The sequence below is a fragment of the Misgurnus anguillicaudatus genome, chromosome 8, assembly GCF_027580225.2.
Source record: "Misgurnus anguillicaudatus chromosome 8, ASM2758022v2, whole genome shotgun sequence".
Classification (NCBI taxonomy): domain Eukaryota; kingdom Metazoa; phylum Chordata; class Actinopteri; order Cypriniformes; family Cobitidae; genus Misgurnus; species Misgurnus anguillicaudatus.
Window position 1 is genome coordinate 29967401 of NC_073344.2, and position 23651 is coordinate 29991051.

General features: G+C 37.4%; 2 protein-coding genes and 1 long non-coding RNA gene across 4 annotated transcripts; 1 reads left to right on the forward strand and 2 right to left on the reverse strand.

Annotated features, from left to right (window-relative positions):
- Positions 1 to 6199: 6199 nt before the first annotated feature.
- On the reverse strand, positions 6200 to 8623 carry unc50 (unc-50 homolog (C. elegans)). Its single transcript, XM_055214173.2, has 6 exons — positions 8464 to 8623; positions 7535 to 7809; positions 7361 to 7481; positions 7144 to 7283; positions 6904 to 7011; positions 6200 to 6644 (listed from the first exon to the last, which is right to left on the reverse strand). Exons 2-6 carry the CDS (start codon positions 7806 to 7808, stop codon positions 6508 to 6510), a joined length of 780 nt encoding a protein of 259 aa, XP_055070148.2. The 5' UTR covers position 7809; positions 8464 to 8623; the 3' UTR covers positions 6200 to 6507.
- Positions 8624 to 9341: 718 nt separating this feature from the next.
- LOC129451110 (NACHT, LRR and PYD domains-containing protein 3) lies at positions 9342 to 23194 on the reverse strand. Of its 2 annotated transcripts, none has more exons than XM_055214172.2 (7): positions 23163 to 23194; positions 20454 to 22248; positions 18760 to 18933; positions 18509 to 18676; positions 18180 to 18344; positions 14351 to 14397; positions 9342 to 10194 (listed from the first exon to the last, which is right to left on the reverse strand). In XM_055214172.2, exons 2-7 carry the CDS (start codon positions 22127 to 22129, stop codon positions 9641 to 9643), a joined length of 2784 nt encoding a protein of 927 aa, XP_055070147.2. In that variant the 5' UTR covers positions 22130 to 22248; positions 23163 to 23194; the 3' UTR covers positions 9342 to 9640. The 2 variants fall into 2 exon arrangements, with proteins under 2 accessions (XP_055070147.2, XP_073726795.1); XM_073870694.1 differs by lacking the exon at positions 9342 to 10194 and adding an exon at positions 13048 to 14270.
- LOC141365832 (uncharacterized) lies at positions 21468 to 22393 on the forward strand. Its single transcript, XR_012370806.1, has 3 exons — positions 21468 to 21601; positions 21684 to 21938; positions 22184 to 22393. It is a non-coding gene; the product is annotated as an uncharacterized lncRNA (long non-coding RNA).
- Positions 23195 to 23651: the final 457 nt, after the last annotated feature.

Below are 23651 nucleotides of genomic sequence, written 5' to 3' on the forward strand. Positions count from 1 at the left end.
TAAAGAAATTACAAACATTTATAAAAATAACACAGTTGCACATTAAGTAAGGGCTAAGTAGCATCGAGTACAGAATTCAAATCAAATGAATCATAACACTGTCTTTATTGTATGAATTAAATATAATTATTATTTTGTTAGGGCTACAGAAGTGATTTTCTCTTTGTCTTGGATTGTTTGATTAACATTAAAGACACAGACTTAAATAGGTTAAATGAGGTCACTGTCTCTTTAAGAGAAGCACAAGACATAAACCTAAGAAATAAACATATGTTTATTGGGAAAAAAATACTGTGGAGATCATTTTGTTTGTATGTGCCCTGTCAAGAATAGAAAGATTTTATGTTCGCTTGCTTTCTGAAATGTCTCTTTCCATGTGTGCACTACTGAGTGCACTTAAACATGCGTGCGCGCACACAGATGGAGGATGAATTACAAATGGTGCAGCATAAAAATGTTATGCTGTTTTTCCGTGCTTTATTCCTCAAATATATGTTAATGGACTACAGTATGACACACAGTAACTCTCTTTAAAGTTTTAACATCAAGTGTTCTGATCTCTGAAGGGCATAGTGCGGATCACCTCTGACTGGAGCTGGACCTGATACATTCAACCGCATTTGCGTCCAGAAACCTGTTCACTTTAGCGTTTTTTTTATGGGTTAAATGGTTTAAAATCACTTGAAATGTTAACGCTTGCAAGCCTTTGAAACACTTGAAATTATAAACTTTCCCTATTTAAATTTGCGTATTAGTTCGGGAATCGCATGCGAGCCGAATCGTGGGTCGATCAAGGATCAACTGCGATCTGTCACACCACTAGCTGCTGCTGCACAACTTAAACATGCTGTAAATAATTATGCAAACATACCTTTATCTTGCTCTTTTTTCTCTTTTTCTGTTCTTTTCTTTCTTTCTCCTTTCGACACCAGAGGGATGCATACTTTTTGTGACATGGCTTATCATTTATTACAGTGACGCGCACTTGCACGCCGGCGCAAATTGTCAATGTACGCGAGGTGTCTATATTGCGCATGACTCAAACGCTATCACTGCAGACACACATCAGATTTTTTTGTCCTGAATTATTCAATTATTCATTCGCATTCATTCATTCATATATTCATATATTACTTGTTTAAGTTATTTAATTGTTTAAAAAATGATTGGGGGGCCCCCTGGTAGCCACGGGGCCCCAAGCAGCCACATTTAAGATGTGGCATGAATAGGTGTCTGGAGAAGTGGGTATACTCTTAATTTATGCCCCCAGTAGAAGTGGGTATACCTTTATACAAATAAAGAGGTGGGTATACTCCGTACACCTGCGTATACCCTGCACTACACCACTGGTTAAAAGGACTGATAATTTACTGTAAATGAATAGCAATAAAGCTCTGGATGATCTTTGAAATTGCCATCTTTACTTTTTGAGTGCTCAATAAATAACAATAATACTGGATCCAGCTTTTACATCAACTGACACCTCAATGCAATACCAAAATCTGGATCGTAATTTTTTTATGCTGCATAATTGTTGGCATCTGCCTAGTTTGCTTACCAAGTGGCAGATGTACGAAAATACTTTGTTTTAAAGTTTGATAATACTGTAGGCTTTGAATGTGAGCAAGATGAAGCATTTTGGACCCTTCAATTACAAACCATGACTTTAAACTGTCCAAAAATCAGCGTCTGTATATCTTTTTTTATATTTCTTAAGTGATTGAGAAAGAGCACAGATGAAAATTGGATGCAGCATTTTCAAATCATCTAATCACATTTATTTATAAAGACCATTTCACAATTTTGCATTAGTGGGCAGCTTTACAGAAAATACATGGGCTATGTTTTAAAACAAAGCTGGATAAATATTATAAAGAACACATGTTATGTAATAATAAACATATGCTGTGAAGTTGTTAACCCAACAAAATGTATTAACACATCACTTTTGTCAAATATTTACCCAGCATTGGGTTAAAAATTACCCTGCAGTATTAAGAGTTTAAAACAAACAGTAGAGAAAAAGTAGAGAAATTGGAAAAAAATAGAATCATCTATCTATCCTTGTATCCAGATAGATATATAGATTTATAGATTGGTAGATAGATAGGTAGATTGTTAGATAGATAGGTAGATAGATACGTAGATATGTAGCTATCTTTTTTTTGGCCCGCCACCACCCCCCCTCTTCGGAGGACAACTTTATTTTTTATTAAAGCAAATTATCTACACAATGGGTTACAATACAGACAATAGATGTATATATAGTGCATTATACAATGTTATTTGTGCATTATTATCTATCTACTTACCTACCTAGATAGATACGTAGATATTTAGCTATCTTTTTTTGGCCCGCCACCACCCCCCCCTCTTCGGAGGACAACTTTATTTTTTATTAAAGCAAATTATCTACACAATGTGTTACAATACAAACAATACATCTATATACAAACTTTAAACAGTGTTATGTGTGCATTATTATCTATCTGCCTAGCTAGCTACATATCTACGTATCTATCTTTTTTTGGCCCGCCACCACCCCCCCCTCTTTGGAGGACAACTTTATTTTTATTAAAGCAAATTATCTATAAAATATGTTACAATACAGATAATAGATGTATATACGGTGCATTATAAAGTGTTATTTGTGCATTATTATCTATCTACCTACCTACCAAGATAGATACGTAGATATGTAGCTATCTTTTTTTTGGCCCGCCACCACCCCCCCTCTTCGGAGGACAACTTTATTTTTTATTAAAGCACATTTTCTACACAATGTGTTACAATACAGACAATGCATCTATATACAGAGCTTTAAACAGTGTTATGTGTGCATTATTATCTATCTGCCTAGCTAGCTACATATCTACGTATCTATCTTTTTTTGGCCCGCCACCCCCCACTTTATTTTTGTTACAATACAGACAATAGATGTATATACAAAGCATTATACAGTGTTATGTGTGCATGATCTATCTATCTGTCTATCTATCTAAAACAATGAGATTAAGTTGTTTGCTTGGCCTCCATATTCTCCAGATCTTAATCCAATCCAGCATCTGTGGAATGTGCAAGACAAACAAGAAAATTATCAGCATACATTTTCCTTCTTTTGTATAGCATTGGAAACAAATTGTTAAACTTAAATCATTGGTGTATGTTTGTAATTTACAGATTCTGTAGAATGTATAGAAATTATGTCTAGTGTTTTTTTTTGGCAACCTGCATATGGGTCTAACATTACCCGACCACCCCTAAAAACGCTAGGCTATGCCCCTGTCTTTAGGGGTTTCTGAATAGTTATTGGACATTTAAAAACAATGTAAAGTTATTTAAATTTAATTAAATATATAATTAATTATAATCATATTATAATTAATATAGGCGAGGGGCACAACATAACGCTTTTTGACTTCGCCTCTATCATTTAAAAATATTTAGGTTATATAAATCATATTTTTTTACACAATCAACATCTCTGCTACAAATGAACACTTAAAGTTTGTTTGTGGGACCTACCGTTATCGTACAATTACACCGAAAGTGACAGGAGTGCAAACGTGACTTACCCCATATGTAGAGTTAATTGTAACAAACTGAGGGTTTGTTGTAACACCTGCTAGAAAATTTGGTTAAAAGACAAATAATTCAATACATTTCTTTCTATACCCTACTGAAAAATCCAGACCAGCACAAGCTGTTGAGCTGATTCTAGCTGGTCTCCCAGCTTGGTTTTAGCTGGTTTTGCTGTGTAGGAAGCTGGTTTTGCTGGTGTAGCAAGCTGGTCTAGCTGTGTTTTGGACACTTTTTAAGCTGGTCCAGCTGGACTTAGCTGGTCAGGCTGGGAGGACCAGCATAAACCAGCCAGTGCCACCTTAAACCAGCCAAAACCAGCCACCAGCCCATGCTGGTCTTAGCTGGATTTTTCAGTAGGGATACTAAAGGTGAAAGGGTGAAAGGGCTGCACAATTATGACAAAAAAAATCATTATTGTCATCAATCATTTTTGTGTCAATTTACACAACGCTCATACGTCAACATTTCGGTACCAAAATCTGAGAGACTTCTAAACTTTACACCAAAAATGATAAACAATACACATAAAAAAATCGCGTGTGTTATTGTATTTGGCCTCGAGATATTAAATTAAAATTAGGTCATACAATACGGCAGTTTAAATAACAAAACGGTAGAGAAGCGGAGATGATACGGGAGACTCCGGGGAAAAACACGAGATTTGTCGACAGGTATGAGCTTAATAAACAGTAATAAAAAGCATGTTAATTAATTATCATATTACCAAATGCAGTTAGCGTCTACTACAAGTGTCTGTGCTTCGTAATTTTTCCTACCTGTCCTGCATTGTTTCTCACCTGAGTGTTTTTTAACCTTTACAGCTCCTACCCCTAACACTTATGACCAGATCCAGTGCAGAATTCGCTTTATATAGCCGCGTCACCCCATTGTTGCGTCATGCGTTCTATGATGTCATGGCAACCGGTGGCAACATCTGGGCCACGTGGGTGCCGAGCCATCCAACCAACCACGATGGAGGAGGCGGGACAAATTGTGAGTGAGGGCAATTTCACTGATTATAGGATTAATATTATTAATAAAAAATACAAATGGCCTTATGGTTCTCATTCTTTACTTTTAACTCTGTTACAGTTACAATAATGAAATCCATTATCATGTTTTATTTTCATCTAACATTCATTTTCTGTGTTTAAAAAGATTTTTCTTTATAGCTTTTTCTTTATCTGTGACAAGTGACACGTCTTTTTAAACGGAATGTATATATATATCTAGTCTGTTTTTGATTTTATGTTTGCTAATAGACCCTGAGTCTTAAAATAAAGATGATTTTATAGTAACTAAAATTAACGTTATAGTAACTTTCTGTACTAAGTCATTCCAGAAACAGAACCCTAAAATTAGCATAATAAACAAAAAAAGTATTTAGTAATCTTTATTTATTTTCTTTGCCTATTTTTATGAACAGTGAAAAGTTTAGGCTTGGGGTATATGAAAACAAGTGCTTTGAAAAAGGGATTTTAATTATTTTGCATAACAAGAATTTTTACTAACATGTAAATTCCTGATTAACTGATGTATACTGTCCTCTGGCAATGTGTACCATCAATGGGCAAAACTATACTATACTTTACTATACTATACTATTTAAATGCTTTCTCAGCTACATATTTATAATACGGAAAAAACAAGTCATATATCTAGTTACATTTAAGCGGTTCAAAATAAAAGATAAAAAATATTAAGCGCTGGTTTAAAACAAACAACTATACATATTTTAATGTTAATACATTGTTTGAACAATTTTTTGTTTAAATATGTTGCTATGGTTGGGAGTACTCTTAAAATAGGTATTTAAAGTTTTGTTACCATGTCTATATATGTGACCCTGGATTACAAAACTTAAATAGTCTTAAGTAGCAGGTACACTGGAAAAAATTATTTTCAAGAAAAAAAAATTCTTAGTATTTTTGTCTTGTTTTCAGTAAAAATTCTTAAGATGCTTTTTCTTGATGAGCAAAACGACCCAAGAAAATAAGTCTAGTTTTTAGACCAAAAATATCAAATTTAAGTTATTTTGTGCATAAAACAGGCAAAAAAATGCACATTTTCTCTAAAATTTAGTGTTTAAGAAAAATGTTCAATATTTTTTGCTTACCCCATTGGCAGATTTTTTTGCTTGTCAAGATTAAATTAATTAAAAATTAATTAAATTATTGATTTTTCTTTTATGCCAAAAATCATTAGGACATTAAGTAAAGATCATGATCCATAAGGATATTTTGTAAATTTTCTACTGAAAATGTATTTAAAAATGTATTTATCATTAGTAATATGTGTTGCTAAGGACTTCATTTTGGACAACTTGAAAGGTGATTTTCTCAATATTTTGAGATGATGTATGAATCTCATTTTCTAAAAATGCATGTATAGGTACAGTATATTATATTAGTTAACTATTATCCAAAAATACCAAGGGTTGGTGTTTTTTAAAAGAAAAGCATTTCTAGTAATCTGAGATGCAAATCAGTAAATGATGCATGTTCTGTTAATGCAAATTACAGCTCTTTTTGCTGTAATTATGTATTTCGTACTGTTCCCATTTAAAAAAAACAGTAAAATAAACAAATCACAAAGTATCTGATACTGAACAATTAAATGTCTGTTACTTTAAAAACATCTTTATTGTTCATGTTCTGACAATTGAAAAGGCCATCATAGCAGATAGCATCGCAGTACCTAGCCCCATGTTTTTTTAATCACAACATAAATGAAGTTTGAGCATCAAATGAAGAAAAAGAAAATCTTTATGACACCTTCAAAAATTATTTTTCCGCCTCCCTTTATCTACAGCCAAACTGTTATATACAGAGAATATACAAAAAAGTTGAGTCCAACACATTTTTATCTTTAAGGTCACTGCATTCAAGCAGTCAATGTCCATTCAGTCCTGTGCTTTAGTGTCCTCTACTGGACACGGTGTTTGTAAAACCAGCAGAGACCTTTAGTGAAGTTCCAGCCAAGTGAGATGGAGAGAATGTACAAGAGTCCAAGCAACGCAAAGGGGTAGAGAAGCACCACCGTGTTCTTTAGGAAGGGGAGGGCTAAAGAAAGATGGAAAGAAATGCACAAGTTTTAGCTGCTGACCTTTTATATGGGCTGTGTTGGTCAATGTGGATATCCAGTGGTATGCATTCAAATAAATAAAGGTGCTTAATGATGCCAGAAGAACCAAGCAGAACCATGGCTGCTTTGAATAGCCAAGGACCGCCCAAGAGGCCATTTGACAGACATGTAAAGCAACCAGTCATGTTTCACTAGTAAAAATGACACAACGTTATGACCACCGATCATATCACTTACCGTTGTAGCCCAGGAATGTGATGTAAATGTAGTAGCCAATAGCGATGAGCCACAAGGTATTTCCCACAAAATAACCTAGGAACCAGTCTGCACTTATTACCACAAGATCTGTTGAGAGAGAGACACGAGACATTTTCACAAATTCAAATATAATTAAGATGAGTGCAGTGCTGTTCATAACCATATTAAGCAGTTTAACCAGTTTATAACTACATTATCATTAGTCAGAACTTGACTCACGGTTGATGAAGAACAACTGTAAAAAGTGCAGAATAACCAGAAGAGGGTAAAAAGCATTGAGATGAACATCGAAGGCATAGCCCCACTCAACATCATAATCTCGGTTGGGATGTTTCATCAGGTATCTATTTGTGATAAACCTGGAGGAGTGAAGTGATATTAACTAGTCTTATTTAGTTAAATGACACATATATATACAGTATAACTAGCATCTTACCACATCAGAGTAGAAATAAGCAATCCAACTGCAATGCAGTCTATGAAAACGACCCAGAGTAACAGCTTCAACGTCTCCACAAATCCCATATCCAGGACCAACCCGAAGCCTATTGTCGACACAAGCAGTTTAGCGAATGTCATTCTGCTCCTGTCTCATGTTTTCCTTACTCACCACATAGCCAGATGGCGAGCAGCACCAGGAAAGCCGGGTCATCCCGGGCCCACTGGTCTTTGGTCTGTTTACGGTAGTGAAAGTTACGGTAAACTTTCTGCGGTGATGTAAAAAGATATAACATCTGCCATACGGCGAATTCAAAATCCATCAATTTGAAATTCAGAAGTCGTCGCAGGTACTTGTAGCGCTTTGCGCCGGCAGTGTGTCGCGCTGCATCCCGCATGTTTAAGCTGCCATTGCCATGGATTTGCCCGGAACTTGTCGGCAACATACTGTGGGAACAAAGAAATTTTTATTTAATAATAATTTCCACTACTGAAACAATATGCAGTGAACCTTTACAGTAAATGTTAACATGCAAACTACATAACAAGTTAAATGCAACGAGGTTACATACAGTGGGGTTCAAAAGTCCAAGACCACTTTAGATATGATATGATGACAAAATTGTTCAATTTTAGGCTGGGTCATTAATGGCAAACCTAATTTCATGTCATAAATCTTCCATACATTTTCTTTACACTACTGTATATCCTATATCCTAGCTTACAAGCAGTCTGGGCTTAAATTGATCAAGAACAATGCTTTAAAAGGTGCTGGCAGCCCATAACTACTGCCTTGCCTTGCCTAAACATAAAGAGCAGATCCTAGATCAGTCTAATCACTCTTGCTTTACACAGATTGGCAATCATTGTTAAAAAACGGACAATCCTCATACTAAACCAGCTCTAATAAGACACAAAACTAATAAAAGTGTTAGTTCGTGTTAATGTAACTGTGTGTAGTCTTGCTTTATTAAGACTAACTAACATTACAACGGCTGGTCAGCATAAGTGTTGTTACAAGGGCCTAGGTGTTGGTTGATAATCTGAAATAAGTTAATAAAAGTGACTATTATGCTCTGTATGTATAAATTAAACACTCACCTGCTCTTCCAGCAGTATTAGTATATTCGCAAAGCCAATTTGTGTTTATTTAGTGCGTTAAAAAACAAAACAGCAGACGTGACATGTCAACTTCCTGCCTCATCTGCGCTGAACGCGTAGCTTCCGGCATGGTGACGTCACATCCTGCATTAAAGCCTTCAGGGAAATGTAGTTTTTACATCTGCGTAGCGCTTTGGTTGTCCTTTTACGAGAAAACAACATATTACGCATATTAATTATTGAGTTTTATAAAATGTTACTGTGTAAATTATTGTGTAGTTGTTTGATTTAAATGGTGATGTACATTTTTGCTATATTGCTGTTTGACGCGTGTTTTCTTCATGGACAGATCTCAGAGATTTTCCCATTAAAGGGATAGTTCACAAAAAAAAATAAACCCTGTTATCATTTACTCACCCTCAAGTTGTCACAAACCTTTATACATATCGTTGTCCTGCTTAACACAAAGAAATATATATATTTGTAATTAATTAGGCAGAAAGTAGGAGCACCCTTGACTTCCATAATAGAAACATACTATGAATGTAGGTTTGGTTAAAACATCGCTAAAATATCTTTTTGTTTAGCATTTTTTTCTGGTTAAAATATAAGCTTACGCACCAGCGTAACTAGCAATAATATTACATAGCAGCAGATGGTGCTGTTGTCTAAAACTTACACTGCCAATGTACAGTTAATGCAGAATAAAATGTTATGTGTTTTGTATGCAATTCTTAATAATTTATGCATAAAAGTGTTAACTAATCTGAATAAAGCCATGAGTTGAATGCAAAAGAGATTATCATCAAAGTTGACTCTTTTATAGTTTACAAGTGCACAGTGCACTGTTTGGCTTATATTTATTTAACACCCATATGCCTCAATTGTTCCTTCTACTGTTTGTAGAAGCTGTCACTGGGGCGTACCCTTTCAAACAGTACACTACGGTACCGAATGTATACATTTTTGCACCTAAATACATATTAAGACTTTTTTAAAGAGTACCCTCCCAGAAACAGCGTTGGTACCCTACTTGCTGAGAGTCATGGTTTATTTTAAAAAAAAATCTACAGGGAATCTCATGGCAATAAATATAACTTTTCTTCAGTTCATCCATATTGCAAACATCATACTTGTATATAAAGAAGAATATATAAAGTGAGAGTATTTCTTTTAATCAGGCGTCTGTGTGATGTTTCTGTTGCTTCTGACACAGAGACACTGAAGAGCCAAACACCAACACAAATCCGGCATAGAGAGGCTCCGTGAATGTGGTGTTAAATGTGTGCAAGTGTGTGAGTTTGTCTATATCAGAGATGCTGTAGAAGCAAAGCGTGCCAGCCGAAACATCCACATACACTCCTATCCTATTAGAGAGAAGTGAAGGGACACTTAGGTGAGTGATATTATCATTATGATGGACGGTGAAGCTGTAATTAGAGCAGTTTAGACTCCAGGATTTTGTATTAAATCCGAGCACAGAGTCATATCTTCCTCCTTTCCTGTTGATTCCTTTATACGTCACTGATATAGCGGCATCTCCACTCAATTCAGCCTCCCAGTAACAGCGTCCAGACAGACTCTCTCTACTCAGAACCTGAGGTGCCGTATCAAATCTCTCTGGATGATCTGGATATGGCTGATCCTGATGCTCACACGTCACCTTTCTGTTATTCTTAAGAACAAGGCGAGTATTTGCTGTATTTGGATCCAGTGTAAGATCGCAGGCATCTAAACGGAGAATAGTGAACATTTGCACAAAAATACTAAAGATTTGAGTTAGTATTTGTGTTTAGGTGTGTGTGTATAGACGTACATTTGTGTAGTCCTGCTGTAATCCTGAACTCTCCTCCATGATCCACACTATAAAACACACACACAAAGTGTCTCATTCTGCACATCTGATGCAATCTGTCACATCAAGGCTGTAGCCATAAATTGATCATTGGAAAATCAAAACTTTCAGGTCTAAAGGCTAGGAATATTAAAAACATAAATTATTGGGGAGCAATTTGGCCATTTCTGAGAAAAGATATAGCACATTTTCTCAGACCAGTCTAAAAATTTGTGGAAAGACTTGTGATTGTTTATAATGGGAGTCATGGGATTCTTTGCTAGGGCGAACTTACACCCCATTGTGAGCTATGTTTGTACAGAGCCTACCAACCTCTTCAAATGTAGTAACCCACGTTTCTACGAAATCCTCGCTTGGCACTATGACACGTCAAAGTTTGGCGCAATGTGAGGCCTATCGGGATTTTTCGCCCCCTTTGTGAACATCGACACCCGATCGCTTAGAAAAGTCTTAGCACATATTTTCTTAAAATGCAGTTTGATTTGGGCTTTCATTCATGGGTTTTATGATAAACCTTGTCCAGATAAAGAGGAATAATAAACTTGCAAGATAACAATGATGTTTTGCATAAATGCAAGCGGCACCAAAAATATATAAGTCGAATAAAAGTATTTTGGGGGTACATTACAATAGATTTAGTTGGTAGTTTAGTTTATTTATTTATTTATTTATTAATATAGCACATTTAAAACAACAAGTGTTGTAGCCAAAGTACTGTACAATAGATAAATACAAAGTAAAATCAAATAAAATCTATCCATAATAGAAGAAATAGATACAAAATCAAATCAAATAAAAAATACTAGACAATATTCGCACATAACCAAATGACCATAATAATGGATATTCTCTCCCCCTATGTTAACCCTACCCCTACAGCTATCCACCACACAAAACTTCATGCATTTTTACATTTTCAAAAAACATCATTCTGAATGAATAAAAACTTGAAAAAAGAAAACCAAAAAAGTGCCCACAACATATCAAAAAATTATCCATTGTTTGCTTTATTTACTGTATCCTGAGATATCTTCATTGGGTTGATTTTTAAAGGCAGCCAGGATGTACCCTTCCTTGTCTTCAATGTCCCACAATTCTATGCGTGTGCTGGGAATGTGATTGGTCGAGCCTGGTCGAGTTCGAAAAAATTAAAATGGTGGCCAAGAAAATGGCTGGATAGCAAATTTAGTGTAAATAAAATTTTATTTTCACTTTTTTCACCTTTTGATTGCATTTCTAGTGAAAATCTTTTATAATAGTTTTACAATTTTTAATAGTTATGACACGTCTGTAATGTCTGCCTGAGGGAAAAAGTGTAAACAGGTTGTGTCTGGGGTGAGAGAGGGGTCTGTAATGATGTTACCAGTCCATCTCTTGACTCTGGAGATGTAAAAGTCCTGCAAGCGCCCACAGTTGGCACCCGCCTGGCGTTTTCAGCCACGTTTAAACGCTTTGATGTACACGCCCCCTGAGCCACCAAGTAATCCATGAGCACAAATACACAAAATATTCAAAACCATAACCAGGTGCTACAAACACTTATTATTAAGAAAGTAAAAGTACCAAGAACAATTATTTTCAGTTGAGCTTAAAACTGCAAAGTTCCTCAAACAAGGTCAAAAAGGCCTAAACCACCAAAGTAGAGAATTAAAGGCATAGTTCAGCGAAAAAATTTAATTCCTCCATGATTTTCTCACCCTCAAGCCATTTGAGATAGGGGAGACCGGGGCTGGTTGTCTCACGGGTTGGTTGTCACACTGCTTATTCCAGACTTACTACATGGCGCTGTGGTACAATTTTGATATCAATTTGTTAGCCTTTAATAGTTTACTCATTTGCACTTGAAATTTTGCTGAGCAGACACAAAACATTGAGGTTAGGAGACAATTTTTTATTTTTATGGGTCAGAGTAAATTTTCATGTTGGTGTTGTTTTTGTGTTGAGATCTTGTAGGATATTAGTCAATCAAAAACAAAACACTCATTAAAAAGCTAAAAGTAGTAGCTTTATTTTGATTCATCTTTTAGCTATCAAGTTAAAGCCGTCTGGCAGCTAGCTTAGCATGTTTGTCAAGAAGTCAGTTGGGGATGGTTGTCACATAGCCTGCGGGGTTGGTTGTCACATAAGAATATTGGACATTGCAGACCTTTTAAGACTCTTGGTCTGTTTGTTTGTTTGTTTTTGTTTGCTGTTAAAATAAAATAAATAAAGCATTAAATAAAGAGGTTTTAACACTAAAAATAATTAAATTTTATTTCTCAACACAGTAGACAATATATGCCCAGCTGCACTACTTCCTAAACTTCAGCCAGCTTCTTGTTTCCTGTCTGCCATTATTGGACAAACCGACCAATCCATGCGTGCCCGACCTCAGTAGTCACAACAACAATACTCAGACACACCTGGATCAATCAGCCTGTCCAGCAATGGCAGACAGGAAACAAGGAGCCGGCCGAAGCTCATAGTGCAGCTGGGCATAAAGCCTATTCAAGTAACGGATCACCCACTTTAATGCCATTGTTTAAACATAAGGGGCATTAATAACAACTGTCATAGGGGTGGTATTCATATTAAAACTTATTTGCAGTTTCTAGCTTAAAAAACTAAAAAATTACACATTATCTTTTCAGATCCCAATTTATCATTGAAATCCTATACTGAAACTCTATAGGGACAACCAACCCCATACCCCGTGACAACCAACCCCGTGATGGGGTTGGTTGTCACATTGTGTCAGAGTGTCTTTGATGGTTAATTACTTCCTGTTACAATACATTCTAAAAGTAAAAAGTATACACATTTATAGCCAAGACTCCAAAGTTTCATTTCATGTCGGAATTACTGCTGAAAGATTTTTTTGAAGATGAGCCCTTCATGCATGAGTAAAAATTGTGACAACCAACCCCGGTCTCCCCTACATATGTCCATCATCTTTCAGATAAACAAAATTTGAGTTACTTTAATGAATGTCCTGGCTCTTCCAAGCTTTATAACGGTAGAAAACAGGGCCTGTGACTTTCAAGCCCAAAGAAAGTGTATCCATCCTTCACACTGCTCCAGGGTTAATAAAGGCCTTCTGATGGTAATCAATGCTATTGGGAGCTGATATTCCAAAATATGGTAAGGAGCTTAACATTTCCGTCACCTGCGTATGTGGCCAATCACAGTGCGCTGATTAGCTGGCCAATCAGAGCACACTGTGCTTTTCAGAACGTTGAGCTTTGTACAAATCGACGAGTTTCAGAAAGGTGGGGCATAGAGGAGCAACAATAATGTACGATATGTAAAGTTTAACCTTAAACCATTGCATTACACCACATACACAAAATAATGTCGTCTCCATCAGAGCTCATGAAGAAGCATACTACAATATACAAATGAGAGGATTTCTATTAAACAAGGTCTCTGTTGCCGCTCACAGGCGTTTTAATCTGACACAGAGACACTGAGGAGTTATTAACCATCAACCTAAATCCAGCACAGAGAGGCTCAGTGAATGTGCATGTGAATGTGTATAGGTGTGTGAGTCTGTATGTATCAGAGATGCTATAGAAGGACAAAGTGCCAGCCAACACATCCACATACACTCCTATTCTCCTACGGGAGCCTGAAGAGAAAGGGATGTTTTTTGATATTTTATTGTGAGAGACAATGAATGTGTCAACAGAGCAGATCAGACTCCAGGAGGTTTTATTCAATCCGAACATACAGTCACGACCCCTGCTGATTCCTTTATGTGCCACTGATATGTGAACGTTTCCACTCCATTCAGCCTCCCAATAACAGCGTCCAGACAGACTCTCTTTACACAAAACCTGAGGTGCCCCATTAAATCTCTCCTCGTGATCAGGATATGACATCTGCTCTTCTGCATATGTCACCTTTCTGTTCTCTTCAGACAGAATGAGATGATTGTTTGCTGTGTTTGAATCCAGTGTGAGCTTACAGGCATCTGACCAAAAGAAGAGAGTCATTTAGTATATAACAATAATCACTAAAGTTATGTGTGTGTGTGTGTGTGTGTAGACGTACATTTGTGTAGTCCTGCTGTAATCCTGAACTCTCCTCCATGATCCACACTATAAAACACGCACAGTGTCTCATTCTGCACATCTGATGTAATCAGTAACAAAAAATATGCACACACACACACCCCATTGACTTCCATAGTAGGAAAAAAAGAGTACTATGAAAGTCAAAATATCTTCCTTTGTTTGTAAGATTTGTAAGAACATGAGTGAGTAAATGATGACAGAATTTTCATTTTTGGGTGAAATATCCCTTCAAGCCCCCGGCCACCAGCTTGCTAAATAAGTGGATACCACGGCAAGCCACTGATCCCATCGCGGCCCATTAACATGTTGACGTGTGACCTTTGGCCTTTCGGCTCCACTGGGCTCCACCTTGGTCAGTCATCACCCTGTCTGCGCCAGCTCGGGCACTCGTTGCCACGGCTCCACTTTGGTCTCCAGTGGCAGTCTGACACTCGGTACCATAGCCTCTCCATCTGTGCCTTGGATTTCATGAACAATAGCTCCATTAGCTCTGGATGTCATCATCATGGCTCCTTCCTCTATTGACCTGGGCCATTGTCCTGGTGACCTCTGGGCCATCTCTTCCAAGGTTACTACCTTCATCTACCCCTCCCCATCCTTTTTCAACATCCTTGTGCCATCTCCTCGTCCCCCTCCAAAGCCCCCAATGCAGCGCAATGCGCACCACAAGTGTCTTTTGCTAGTTTCCACCCAGCGCAATGATCATTTTCACGTTTACCGCCACGTTGTTTAAAATAGCAAATGCATTTGCGCACATGGGCGTTCTGGTCTGAAAACAAGGTGTGTTCAGGCGCATTGTTGGCGCGTTGCTATTTTGAGGCAAGTAAAATAGACTACACCATTGACCAACTAAAACCTGCTCTAAAGTCTAAAGTCAATGGTGCAATATTGTTTTTGTTATTTAATCAGTGCATTAGTAATATGGATATAGATTTATATTTTTCTCATGTCTGAAATCTATCATCAGGTGTTTAGAAAAATCTAAACAGATGGTTCATTACACTCACCTGAAGAATTATTAGGAACACCATACTAATACTGTGTTTGACCCCCTTTTGCCTTCAGAACTGCCTTAATTCTACGTGGGATTGATTAGAAATGCTGGCCCATATTGATAGGATAGCATCTAGCAGTTGATGGAGATTTGTGGGATGCACATCCAGGGCACGAAGCTCCCATTCCATCACATCCCAAAGATGCTCTAATGGGATCTTGTGACTGTAGGGGCCATTTTAGTACAGTGAACTTATACAGTGAAACCAATTTGATATGATTCGAGCTAGCTTTGTGACATGATGCATTATCCTGCTGGAAGTAGCCATCAGAGGATGGGTACATACATGGTGGTCATAAAGGGATGGACATGGTCAGAAACAATGCTCAGGTAGGCTGTGGCATTTAAACGATGCCCAATTGGCACTAAGGGGCCTAAAGTGTGCCAAGAAAACATCCCCCACAACCATTAAACCAGCACCAGCCTGCACAGTGGTAACAAGGCATGATAGATCCATGTTCTCATTCTGTTTACGCCACATTCTGACTCTACCATCTGAATGTCTCAACAGAAATCGAGACTCATCAGACCAGGCAACATTTTTCCAGTCTTCAACTGTCCAATTTTGGTAGCCTCTTTTTCCTATTTGTAATGGAGATAAGTGGTACCCGGCGGGGTCTTCTGCTGTTGTAGCCCATCCACCTCAAGGTTGTGCGTGTTGTGGCTTCACAAATGCTTTGCTGCATACCTCGGTTGTGGTTATTTCAGTCAAAGTTGCTCTTCTATCAGCTTGAATCAGTCGGCTCATTCTCCTCTGACCTCTAGCATCAACAAGGCATTTTCACCCACAGGACTGCCGCATACTGGATGTTTTTCCCTTTTCGGTAACACTTTATTTCGATAGTCCACTTCAGACATTCTACCAATTACAAGCAACACTGCAACTACCTATCAACTACCAATATTTAGAGAATTAGTAAACTGTCTGCTTAATATCTACTAACACTTAATTGCGATGATATCTCAACAGACATTCAACTGTCTATAAGTGTCTTTGCAGGTGCATGTCAACTTATTCCACTAAGCCAAACCTCTTCCCTAACCCCAACCCTTACAGTCTACTAATACTCTAATGACAGTTAGTTGACGTATAGTTGCAAATTATTGAAAGTTAGTTGACATGTAGTTGCGAAGCTACTTACAGTTAGCAGAATGTCTAAAGTGGACCATCAAAACAAAGTGTAACCCCCTTTTCCATTCTTTGTAAACCCTAGAAATGGTTGTGCGTGAAAATCCCAGTAACTAAGCAGATTGTGAAATACTCAGACCGGCCCGTCTGGCACCAACAACCATGCCATGCTCAAAAATGCTTAAATCACCTTTCTGATATTTAGTTTGGAGTTCAGGAGATTGTCTTGACCAGGACCACACCCCTAAATGCATTGAAGCAACTGCCATGTGATTGGTTGATCAGATAATTGCATTAACTTACGATATATGCCTACACCATATCCCTACATTTGTAAACATTCACACGCACTATCAAGTGCTCACATTTGAAGGACCACAATGGAAATAAGCCTTTGGCTTTATTGTGTTTATCCTTTTGACTGATAATTGTACAAAGTCATTTTATGTATTTATTTATTTATTCATTCCTTGTACAATATATATTATGTCAATAAAGATTTTCAATCATCAGAACAGGTGTTCCTAATAATCCTTTAGGTGAGTGTATGGGTGATTCTCACGAAACCATTGAAACACCACGGCACTAATGATTTTAGCTTTAAAATGTGTAATATAGTAACATTAAAAAGCATCAGAATTAACACAATACTGTGTTCTACCTTCCACAATGTGTGATTTCAACATAAGAATTTATAATTGGAAATTTTATCTCATTTTTTGCTGAATTTCTCATTACCGCAATGTGTCCGGCTGTGTTTGAACATGCGTTATGTTGTAATTTAATCAAATTAACACAAAAATATTAAGAAAAAAAATTACAAAATATTTACTGAATATTCATGTATAATAATAATGAAGAAAAATTAGGAAAATGATGTGTCCATGCCTGATGTTCTCATCCTCCGCAACACTTTTTGAGAACAGTTTAAACACACATACAGAATTTTAATAAAGTTTGATTTTGAGTGACCAAGCACATGGACCAGTTACTTCAAGATGGCTACCAGGTAAGATTTTTTTTTTAAAGTTAATTTGAAATATTGTCTTGTCAGAATGCTTACACGACATTTTGATTATCATTACCGCAACAGATGCTTATTAAATGTTAATTTAATTAATAGAAGCATAATACTTTGATTTTAAATGCATGTGCAGAATCTCCAAATTATGTTCTTTCAGGTTTGTCATGTCATTTTGAAAATATGTCAGTGTTGATGTTTTCTGACTGTTGCGGTAATGAGATTTTTTAGGACTAATTTTTTAAATTATGTTACAAAAAGTGTTAAATGATAAGTAAACGTTTTTAAATTAATGTTCCCATTTACTCCAGACTTTGTTTTTCAATGTCTGGTGGGAAAAAAAGTACATTTAAGCAATTTTTAAATTTTCATGCTTGACATTTTTAAAACCAAGTTTTCGTGAGAATCACCCGTATATTGATAATAAATGCATTCTTTCAGAAATTATATTGCAAATGTCACATCCGTAACAGTGGAATTGCTCAGAATATTTTTACCATAAAGAACATTAGCACTTTTGGTGTGACACAAACCACATATACCCCCCCCCCCCCCACACACACACACACACAAACACACAGTGTGACTTTTGCTCAACATACTTGAGTTTGTCCAGTTTGCAGTTTGGATGTTCAGACAACAGCTTGACTCCTATATCTCCTGGATGATTGTAGCTCAGATCGAGCTCTTTCAGGTGTGAGGGATTTGAACTTAGAGCTGAAGAGACATAACCACAACCTTCCTCTGTCACCATACAGCCAGACAATCTACAAACAAACACCGTACAGTCTCATTTTACTATTTGTTTCTCTATTTCTTTCTTCCCTTTGAATTTCTATGTAAAGCACACTGAACTACCTGTGTATGAAATGTTCTTGCCATGCCTAGGTAGCATTTTGCTGTTCATTTTATGAAAAAAACAAACATTTACCTCAGTATTTTTAGGTGACAGTGTAAACTCTTCAGTCCATCCGAGAGAAGTTTCACTCCAGAATCCTGCAGGTCATTGTTACTCAGGTCCAGCTCTCCGAGGACGGATGACTGAAGAGCCAATGACAAACTATCACAGCACTGATCGGTGAGACTACAGATGGACAGTCTAAAAAAGAAAATGCCATACAAAATAAATCATAGCAGTGTGAGGTTTAATAATCAACAGGGGAAAATATTTAAAACTCAAACCTCAGTATCTCTAGCTGACAGTTTGGATTCTTCAGTCCATCCGAGAGCAGTTTCACACCAGAATCCTGTAGTTCATTACAACTCAGGTCCAGCTCTCTCAGAGAAGAATTTAATGATTGCAGAGATGAAGACAAACTTTTACAAGACTGACTAGTGAGATTACAGCCGTTTAGCCTGTGTGAAAAACAAATAAAACAACAATATAGTGCACTTCAACATATATTTTTATGTTACATTAACTTAACAAATTAAGTTAAACAGTTTAACTTGTAATGAATTATGTCAACTTATAACAAGTCAAAACTTAAAGGAATATTCCATTTTCCCAAAAGAAAAATCCAGACAATCCACTCACCACCATGTCATCCAAAATGTCGATGTCTTTCTTTGTTCAGTCGAGAAGAAATTATGTTTTTTGAGGAAAACATTGCAGGATTTTTCTCATTTTAATGGACTTCAATAGACACCAACAATTAATACTTAAAGGGATACTTCACCGATTTAGCATTCAGCTTTGTATCTGTAGAAACCCGGCAGTATTACTGAATGACCATGTTTCCCTCCCTCATTTCCCCCTGAGAGGAGAGATATCTGCATTTTGGTTCTGCAAAAAAGTCCTCCGATGATGTAATATGACGATTTTTGCATCATCGGAGGACTTTTTTGCAGAACCAAAATGCAGATATCTCTCCTCTCAGGGGGAAATGATGGAGGGAAACATGGTCATTCAGTAATACTGCCGGGTTTCTACAGATACAAAGCTGAATGCTAAATCGGTGAAGTATCCCTTTAACTCAACACTTAATAGTTTTTTTCAACAGAGTTTCAAAGGACTATAAACAATCCCAAACGAGGCATAAGGGTCTTATCTAGCAAAACGATTGTCATTTTTGACAAGAAAAAAAATGCACTTTTAAAGCACAAATTCTCGTCTAGATCCGGTCCCGCACGACCTAACGCAAATGCATAGTGACGTATAGGGAGGTCATGTGTTACATATATAAAACGCACATTTGAGGACCATTGTAAACAATAAACTGACACAAAGACATTAATTAGTATCAGTTGACATACAACAACGTAGGAACGGTCCTCTTTCACCACACTTGTAAACACTGGGGCGGAGTTTCGCGTTCGTCTTCTGTGACCTCTTGACGTCATGACGTATTGCGTGAGGTCACGCTGGCGCATCACGACTGGATCTAGATGAGAAGTTGTGCTTTAAAAGTGTATATTTGTTATTTTTCTTGTCAAAAATGACAATCGTTTTGCTAGATAAGACCCTTATGCCCCGTTTGGGATTGTTTATAGTCCTTCGAAATTCCGTTGAAAAAAACTGTTACGTGTTGAGTTAAGTGTTAATTGTTGGTGTCTATTAAAGTCCATTAAAATGAGAAAAATCCTGCAATGTTTTCCTCAAAAAACATAATTTCTTCTCGACTGAACAAAAAAAGACATCAACATTTTGGATCACATGGTGGTGAGTAAATTATCTAAATTTTTCTTTTACGAAAATGGAATATTCCTTTAAAGGTGCCAAAGAATGCATTGTAATAATCTGTTAAATTGTTCTCTGACATCTATATTAAAGGTATGTGGCTTTGATAAGTACAAAAATGATCCAGAAACGATTACACATGTCCATTTACAACCCAATAACAGTTTAAAAAAATGAATGTAAAAAGGAAACTCACATCGCTCTTTTGGTGTTTTTGATCACTGGCAGCAGTCTCATCAATGCTTCATCAGATCTTCTGTATTTCTGAAGCTCAAAGATTTCTTGGGTTTCTTCAGATATCAGGAGCACAAACACAAGAGATGACCACTGAGCAGAGGACAGATTATCTACTGAAAGATTTCCTGATCCGAAATTCTTCTGGATTTCCTCTATGAAGTCATCTTTCAGTTCACTCAAACAGTAGAAGAGATTGATGGTCCTCTCTACCGAGTTCTCCATCTCTATTTTCATCCTGATATATTCAGCGGTCACTTTGACGTTCTCCGTGTTCAGCTTTAGTTTTGGCAGCAGTTCCTTTAGGTCACTCTGATTGGACTCGAGCGAAAGCCCCAAGAGGAACCGGAGGAAAAGGTCAAGGTGTCCGTTCTCACTTTGTAAGGCCTTGTCGATCGCAGCCTTATGAAGGTGAAACAGTGGCTTTTTGGAAAACGTCCACGGCACTTTATCTTTCCAAGATTGAAGTAATGGGTTTGCTTTCTTATCTTTGTAAATCAAATACACATACAGACCAGCAAGGAACTCCTGGATGCTGAGATGTACGAAGCTATAAACATTTTTTTCCGAATTAGCCTTCTGAAAAATCTGAGTGCATAAGCCAGAAAACACAGACCCATCCTTGACATCTAATCCGCACTCCTTAAGATCTTCTTCGTAGAAAATCAGATGTCCTTTCTCTAGCTGTTTAAAGGCCAGTTCCCCGAGCTTCAGAACAATCTGATCAAAATCTGATTTGGTTTTAAGTTCGGTCTCATCTCTGTATTTTTTTTGCATCTGGTGCATTTGAGAAAGTAAGAAGTTTAGGTACATCCCCGTGAGAGTTGTGGGCATTTTTTCATTGCCGTTTTTAGCCAGTAGAGGCTGAAGAACAACAAGAGAGATCCAGCAGAAGACGGGGATGTGGCACATGATGTACAAGCTCCTGATTTTCCTGATGTGCTGAAAGATGATGCTAGCAACCTCAGGCTTGCTGTTTTTTTTAAAGTATTTCTCTTTTTGCACATCATTGAATCCTCGCACCTCTGTCACCTGATCAATGTAATCACGGGGTATTAGACTGGCTGCTGCTGGTCTGGATGTGATCCAGATGAGAGCAGAGGGAACCAGGTGTTGCTCGAACAGGCTCGTAATTATCGAACTTACTGTTGTTTTTTGGTGAACATCTTTAATTTTGTCATTTTCTTTAAAGTTCAAAGAAAAGCGACATTCATCCAACCCATCAAAGATGAACATGACCTTACCATCACCTTTAGGAAGAGAGGGCATGCTGAAGAAGAATTTGTCAAGCAAATCCATGAGACTCAAGTTTTGGTTAGCGATCAGATTTAGCTGACGGAACGGCAGAGGAAAAATTAAGGATATATCCTGATTGTCCTTTCCTTCTGCCCAGTCAAGGACGAATTTATTAATGGAGACGGTTTTTCCCACCCCTGCGATACCCATCGTAAGCACCTTTCTGTTTCTTCGACCCATATGGTCTTCGAAAATTTTATTGCACTGGATCTGTGTGTCATCACCGTGTTTGAGATTCAGTTCGATCTGTCTCACCTCATGGTCATTCACTCTTCCTCCAGTCTCATTTTGCACCACATATAGATCAGTGTAAATATCATTCAGGTATTCCTTATGACCCATCGTTGAATTCCCAATCAGTATCCGCTCACAGTCCTTTTTTAATCTGGTTTTCAGTTCGCGGCTGGCCTCCGTGTAATCATCATGAAGAACAACAACTTTACTGTCATTTGCGACTGAGCCTTTGGAAAAAAACAGCAAAGAGTAAGTAAATATACACTCACCTAAAGGATTATTAGGAACACTTGTTCAATTTCTCATTAATGCAATTATCTTATTAACCAATCACATGGCAGTTGCTTCAATCCATTTAGGGGTGTGGTCCTGGTCAAGACAATCTCCTGAACTCCAAACTCCCTGCTGAAAAAAACAGCATCAAACCAGCATGGGAATTATGCTGGTCTATGCTGGTTTAGCTGGTGGTCACTAGCATACCAGCACCAAAACACAACATATGCTGGTATGACCAGCATGGGATACTGGTGCTAATGCTGGTTTAGCTGGTGCGAATGCTGGTTTGGTGCTGGTTTAGCTTGTGCTAATGCTGGTTTGATGCTGGTTTAGCTGGTGTTCACTAGCAAACCAGCACCAAAACACAACATATGCTGGTCTTGCTGGTATGCTGTTTTTTCAGCAGGGCTAAATGTCAGAATGGGAAAGAAAGGTGATTTAAGCAATTTGAGCATGGCATGGTTGTTGGTGCCAGACGGGCCGATGTCATAGAGACATGGGGGTTAGTTTATACCATTCATACTGGCAAGCAGCCTTTGGAGTATTGTCATTGGCAGCTGCCAAGCCACTCTCTAGCAACCAAAGAGCACCCATTTAGCAAACCCTATATCTCTGCATCAGAACATCATAGAAACATGGGAGTTGGTTTGTATCACTCATACTGGCATGTCTCTATGAGGGTTTTGGTTGCTAGGGTGCTTAACAGTTGTTGCTAGGGTGGGGCCTCCCCATCGATTCAGTTATGTGTCTCAATGCATTGTTTTTATTTATTTGTGGCAAAATTGACAGTTTGATTGCTTGCCGTGTGTCTACATTGAAAATAACGTATATTTGCACGTGCAAAAGACTCTTAATGTCGGTTTACCTTGTTCTTCTATTCGCTTCTCTGAGCATCCCAGTTGATCTATGAGGAGATAGAAAAGATGCATAAGGAATAAACAGAATTTACAGATAAATATTAAGTGAATTTGTGCTTAATTGTGTGACTAATTTACCTTTTCACACTAAAATGTTAGTATTAGAAGTGTGTCTTGTCATAGTGATGTACATGTACCTTTTTCTGCAGCATTTAAGCTGTAAAAGTTTACTGGTCCTGTGAAGGTATTTCCAGTCAATAAAGGAGCATTAACAGTTGCTCCTGTTTTAGCTTTCACATCAACACTGACTCCAGTCTGAGCGCTGTTGTTAATCTGTTCTGGAGCTTTGTTAACGTAAAGAGAGAGAAAGAGAGATTTTTTCTTACACAAATTTATAATAAGAGCCCCAATTATTCAATTTAAAAGGTTTTTACTGTCTAGATTCTCCAGTGTCTCCAGAAGCTGACGTGAAACGGACATTTTATGCTGTCACCAAC

Excerpts from the sequence above, each read along its gene's own strand:
- unc50 (XM_055214173.2), bottom strand. The coding sequence starts at position 7,808 with ATGTTGCCGACAAGTTCCGGGCAAATCCATGGCAATGGCAGCTTAAAC. Across the intron at positions 7,482-7,534 it reads GCTCGCCATCTGGCTATGTG|TGTCGACAATAGGCTTCGGG; the intron begins GTGAGTAAGGAA and ends CTAAACTGCTTG. Across the intron at positions 7,012-7,143 it reads ACAGTTGTTCTTCATCAACC|ATCTTGTGGTAATAAGTGCA; the intron begins GTGAGTCAAGTT and ends CTCTCTCAACAG.
- LOC129451110 (XM_073870694.1), bottom strand. The coding sequence starts at position 22,129 with ATGGGTCATAAGGAATACCTGAATGATATTTACACTGATCTATATGTG. Across the intron at positions 18,934-20,453 it reads AAAAACACCAAAAGAGCGAT|GCTAAACGGCTGTAATCTCA; the intron begins GTGAGTTTCCTT and ends TTTTTCACACAG. Across the intron at positions 18,345-18,508 it reads TGTCACCTAAAAATACTGAG|ATTGTCTGGCTGTATGGTGA; the intron begins GTAAATGTTTGT and ends GTTTGTTTGTAG.